This window comes from Archocentrus centrarchus, chromosome 3 (genome assembly GCF_007364275.1).
Source record: "Archocentrus centrarchus isolate MPI-CPG fArcCen1 chromosome 3, fArcCen1, whole genome shotgun sequence".
Taxonomy (NCBI): domain Eukaryota; kingdom Metazoa; phylum Chordata; class Actinopteri; order Cichliformes; family Cichlidae; genus Archocentrus; species Archocentrus centrarchus.
In genome coordinates, this window is record NC_044348.1 from 12,445,533 (window position 1) to 12,451,661 (window position 6,129).

General features: G+C 38.5%; 1 protein-coding gene across 1 annotated transcript; it reads right to left on the minus strand.

The window, feature by feature from the left end:
* Positions 1 to 1,003: 1,003 nt before the first annotated feature.
* On the minus strand, positions 1,004 to 2,572 carry LOC115778270 (BTB/POZ domain-containing protein KCTD12-like). The gene has a single exon (XM_030726328.1). The coding sequence runs from the start codon at positions 2,431 to 2,433 to the stop codon at positions 1,639 to 1,641; it is 795 nt and encodes a 264-aa protein (XP_030582188.1). The 5' UTR covers positions 2,434 to 2,572; the 3' UTR covers positions 1,004 to 1,638.
* Between the last annotated feature and the right edge of the window lie 3,557 nt (positions 2,573 to 6,129).

The window sequence follows — 6,129 nt, forward strand, 5'->3', positions numbered from 1 at the left end:
ATAGCTTGGATTTGTGCCTCGGGATCCCACAAGGGAACAGACATTTGATTACTGTACTTGTCAGCCAAAGAGAAACCCCCCCTCCCCCCCTTCCCATCCTGCCCAGTGGAGATAACAGAACTTGTCTGTGTTGGAAAGGACACTTTGGTCTGCCCGATCAGCAAACGAGCTCTCTTTATGGTTAAAAATTTGACGCCATTTATTCACAATTAGCAAAACTAAACTTTAAAGGGGAAGCCACTGAGCTGAAATGATAGGAAAGCTTTTTTAAATGTAGAGTAAATTACTTACAGAGGTCTACTTGATGGACCACTTTAAGGAGAAATAAGGAGTGCAGTCATTTTTCCTCTGCTAGGCTGAAATTATGTTTAGTTTGTATAAATAAGTTTGAAATCGAGACATCATCTCTGTATTTTAGAGCATCTCGTGTCTTCAGTGATGTCAGCCCTTTCCAGGAAACATGACTTAAAAGCAGATCGCGGCTGATATATTATAGTGAGCAGCAGCTCATCTCTCTCTTCTCCATTCAGTGACCTTTGAATGTATGCTTGGTTAATGTCACATTTAATGTTAAAAACAATATGCTGCAACCTTATTCAGGTGCAGTTTTCATCAAACCCTTTTTTTATAGTCTACTGAGGTCAGCCTGCACTCAGCAGGGGAGGCAGGTTTGATCTTTTATATGTCTATACTTGATATAGTATCTGTAAGTAATGTCCTGGTTGACTGTGATGCTGGATAAAATGATCCATTCCTAAACTGAAATGTATCTTTTGTGTGATGGAATTCCCAAAACACTGGTAATCTGAGAAGCTGGAAACCATCCATGTACTTTCATGAGTGAAAGGATTTATCCTTTATTATCAGTTTATATATATATATATATATATATATATATATATATATATATATATATATATATATATATATATATATATATATATATATATATATATATAAAACAACTTTAGTTTTCCAGAGTGAATTTCACAGGATGATTAGCTAAATGTTGTTACACTGTCACACTTTATTGGATGGACCAGAAAAACCATTATAGCAAAACACAAATCCCCAGTGTGTCAACTATACAGCAATGCTATGTACTGTATGCACCCAATGGAATTCAACAAAACTGGGAAAAACAATAGCCTCTTAAAGGGAATTTACTGTCAATGCACAGAATTAAAGACATGAGTGTTACAAGAAGAGTACAGGAAGAGGTGCATGGTTAAGGTGTTCAGCAGTAGCCTCTCTATGGATACAGTAACAAGAAGCTCAATAAAGCTCAGAAATAAAATTGGCCTTTAACATTTCTGCAGTCCCATGGAGCTATTTATGACATTTACTTAAGAATACACGCTTTGTGAAATCGGAAAGGCCAACTGGGACATAAAAATAACCTAACCAGAACCCAGGGCCACCAGAAAGGTCACTAGGTCTTTGCTTAATAACCACCCAGAAAAGAAAATGGCAGAAAGTTCATTCTAGCTGCACCCTGAGCCAACTGTACAGAACAGAGAGCCACAAAAAAAGAGAACAGAGAAACCTAAGTTGACAAATTGACAGTTTTGGATGGAAATGCAACTATTGTGACCGCCTTTTGTTCTCCCCAAAATAACCGAATGCACTCCTGCCAGTTCACCGGGAGAAAATATACTCGGTGTAGCTGGTCCACAGCTTGTCTTCCCCGGGGTCATTACTGCCGTACGAGCAGGTTCCAGTGGAGTTACAGGCCACCATGTGGAAACCAGCCTCTGCAAGCCGGTCAAACGCCTGCTCCAGAAAGTTATACTTGAGGTAATACCTGGAGGTGTATTTGTCAGGCGGTCTGTCCGGGTCGCGGCTTTCGTTCAGGGTTTCTCCAAAAACCTCTTTAGCCAAAGAGATCTTGCTGCATACGGTTATTCTGGCCACCCTGCGGAACTTTGCGTCCGCCTGGATGTCTCTCCCGATGGTGTAGCTGCCTCTGTAGCCGATTGTAATGTAGCCGGAACTGGCACCAGGAGAGCGCAGGGTTCGGTCCGAGGAAGAGGTGACCGGGCTGCTGAGCTCAGCCTCCTCCGGCTCCCCGCTGTCCTCCGTGTACGAGCCCTCTTTGCTGACTGCCGCCAGACGCCTCGACAGCTCCGGCAGCTGGAAGAAGTCCGCTTCTTTCTGCAGCCTCCGCCTCTCTTTGAAAAACTCAGGCAAGGAAAGCTCGGTGTCCCGAAGATAATCCAAAATATACCGGAAGAGAAAGCCGTCCCGGTCGAAGAAAAAACGACCCTTGCTGTCTTTCGGCAGAGCGGCCGGGGAGCTCTGAGTGAACTTCGTCCACAAAAGAGAGTTGGGGACCGCAGTGAGAGTTTCAAGTCGGGTCACATACACCTGGCCACCCACGTTTAGCTCCACTATCTCAGGGAAAGTTGAACTTTGGCTGTCGGTTAGTGCCATCTCTCCTCCTCTCACTTTCTTTTTCAGCCTGATTGTGTCCCTTTTAAGTAACAAGGAAGGATTGTTGGGGAGTATCCTCACTGTACAGAAATGTTTATATTGGTTTGGCTGTGTGGGAGGAGAAGGAAAAGGATGGCCAACAGAGACATTAACTGTTCAGAGGAAAGCTCTGAAAAAAACAGAATGCTGCTTTTAAGGGCTCCATGTAAGCCTCAACTTCCTACTGCAAAACCTCGCGATTAGATTTACATCCGATGTTTGATATTTTAACGGATGTAAAGTGTCACTGTTTATTTGTCAATCATTAATCTTAATCTCTGAAGCAACAAGTTTGTTTCTATTTTTCCTTGTTCTTTATTTAACTAGGAAAATAGGACTCAAGATCAATCCTTTATTGCAAGTGTTTTCTGGCCAAGAGAAGCAACAGCTCAACTAGCAGAGTAAAATACAAAAGACTGTTTTTAAAGGCTGTTTAAAAGATCAGTATAATCATTTCTGGCATCCCGCATTTTTCTGTGGCTTGTATTCTGCAGCCTCGAAGCATGGTATACATACATACATACATACATACATACATATATATATATATATATATATATATATATATATATATATATATATATATATATATATATATATATATATATATATATATATATATATATATATATATATATATATGCATCAAAATGACCATAGTGAAGTGGTCAGGTTCATCCCGGGGTTAGGGTTATTTGTCAGTGGCCAGGACCCAAATGATGCAAACTTTAACCTTGATACATTTATTTGAAGTGGGAAAGTTGCCAAAGAGACCAAAACTGCTATTTGTACCAGGCTGTAAACATGTTTATATCTGCTCTAAAGTCGCTGTTTTAACATGCAAGACTACAGAGACTGACTGCAGTTTTTGGCACTTTCATACTGGCTGCATTTTTTTAAGTCCCTGAAGGGGCAGGGATAATCAGGGAAAAACTCTGTTAGCCAGTTGACACTTGCCGCACCCTCCACCCCCACCACAACCACCTCCACAAATCAATGTGATTGGACTACAGTACTGTTATTCTTACAGTGCACAACACCATTGGATGACAGCATAGGACCAATAGGAATGTAAATGAGTACATTACTCAATGTGCTTGTACTTAGTTTAAGTATTTCTATGCTACTTTGTGCTTTTACTTTCCCACATTTAGAATGCAAATATTCTACCTTTTACCCCATACCATTAATTTTAAAGCATTAGTTACTTGTTATTTTGCACATTAATTGCATTATTATAGATCAAGTCATTTTAATTACTTATATATTGCTGGGTATGTAATATACAAGTAATTAAAATCATCATAAGCTGCAACATTAAAGCGATATACACACATTAGTGCGGTACCGTATATGATTCTGAAAAATATGAGTATGTTTACTTTAGGTATTTTAAATATATTTGGATTACACAACTTGTGCACTATTAACCTCCTTAAGTAGTACATTTTACTTAAATAAGTCTAAATACATTTTTTTCAACTTTGCAAAACAATTATCCAACTCCAAATTATATTTAAAGTCATGTGCAGCTCCACTTTTCATGTAATAAATAAATCATGTCCACTGTTTTTATATGCCAGTTTTTTGTTTTTTTTTACACTAATTCTATTTTTGATCAAATATTCTGATTTCCTGCCCCATCGCCCCCATTCTTTGTTGCTCCCTCCATGCCAACCAATGTAAAAAAAAAAAAAAAAAAAAAAAAGAAAGACTGGAAGCACCCCTGTCTTCAGTTTGCATTGTTGATTTTACAGCTGATTCCACACTGAGGAAGCAGCATATTTAAATGCTCATTTAACTTAAGATAGATCTATAAAACCTGCATACTAAAACTACAGTAATCATCTTTCAAACATAAAGGAGTAGCAGTATTTAAGCAGCAGTGTATTTGCTATAGTTAAGTAACCTGATTACTTTCCTGACACATTTCTGAGAGACTGCACAAATGTCTAATTAACAAAGTCAATATTGTGCATTATAAGACTTGCTTTAAGCATTAATAATACCTATAATTGCCTTCGTCAAATAATTCATTTACTCATTTTCATGGCAGATGGTAACAGTTTGGGAACATTGTGCAAGTTAATGGATGGTGAATATTTTGATTGCCTGCTCTGATGCCTTTACAGCTCACTGACTGCTTTAAGTATTGCAAGTAAAAATGTGTTTATATCTCTGACAGAATGATTGTGTCTGTCTGCAGCAAAAAACATTAAGAAAAGTCAAGATGAAACTTTTTTCTTTCTTTTTTTATGCGCATGCAGTCTGCTTGGCTGCAGAAACATTGCGCCCGCACGTTCCAGTGGTTTTAATACCCCATTACGCTGACTAGTAGTAGACAAGTTGTTTTTATGAACAAGTTATTATGGCAACTATAACAGCCCTCTGAATTCATGATGTTTACATGGAGCACAACAGTAGTAATAACACTTTATGTAATCTGTCGCATAAAATGAGTGGCATAATTATAAGCAGCTCTGATCACTGTAAACAGTAGTTTCGCCCGATGGTTCTCCCCAACTGCTTTTTCCCCCTCTGGGTTTCTTCAAGGACCTCCTGTTAATGTTGACTCAAACGCTGTGCTCACAAAAAAAAGTTCAACAGCTTTTGTAGTTTCATAAGAACTGGGTCCATCTGCAGGAAGACTATGTAATATGATTTAAACCTTCTATACAGCTACTAAATATGTCTTGTAGCTGTTATTATAGAACTCTTTAAAGACTTCATGTTAAATAAAAACAGGATCATAATATTAAAAGCGTTGCTGAAATGGGCGGTATTTGTGGATGTGGTTTGGAAAGTGGACGCTTCGTGTCAGTGGTGAAAAGACATTAGATTATTTGTCATACAAGAACTTTCTCTTCTGGACTCTGCAGAATTTAAAGTCATCCACAGACCTCCTGTGCTCCAGTTAAGCATGTGAAACAAAACAGGAAGGCCCACATTGACGAACACATCTCCTTGGCTTGGTTCCTAAACAAGACAGCGTGTTTGTACCTGGGGTATTGGTGTGCACACTGCTGGACTAAAAGCAGACTACAGCCGAAATTCACTATAAATAATGTACCAGCATTCTCATTTTTTTAAAGGTAAGATAAAGCTGATCTGACTGATCAGTGGTGTTTCCAAAATCCCTTAAAAAGGAGGCCATACTTTGCTTAAAACCTACATGAGCCCTAACACTGAAGTGATTTCAGCTTAACACCAAAGGCCTCTTTGATGCAGTCTTGAAGCAGCTGAAGGCTGTATTCATATTTCAGTCCATGCAATGTTATTACTTCAGAGGACGACCACTGACACTATTGCACATAGTCTTACAAGAAGATGTAATTGGTCTGTTATATCAGATATTGAATTTTGTGTGACTCTCAAAGCGCCTCAGATGTTCATAGGAGTGACTGCTGATTAAGATCAAGCTGTACTGTCAAAAATAAAACACAAATATTCAGAGATACAGCACTATCTTGATAAAATGAGTCATAGCACACATAATCAAGACCAATCTTGATGGCCTTGCAAGTAAATTTGATGTTGATACAGCTGCATGAATACAGAATATGTGGGAGAACATAATATTTTCCCTCAGTGGAAATATATACAGTCTGAATTTAAAGACACTTATTTAAAATGTAGATATTCAGTCTAAACATGGGG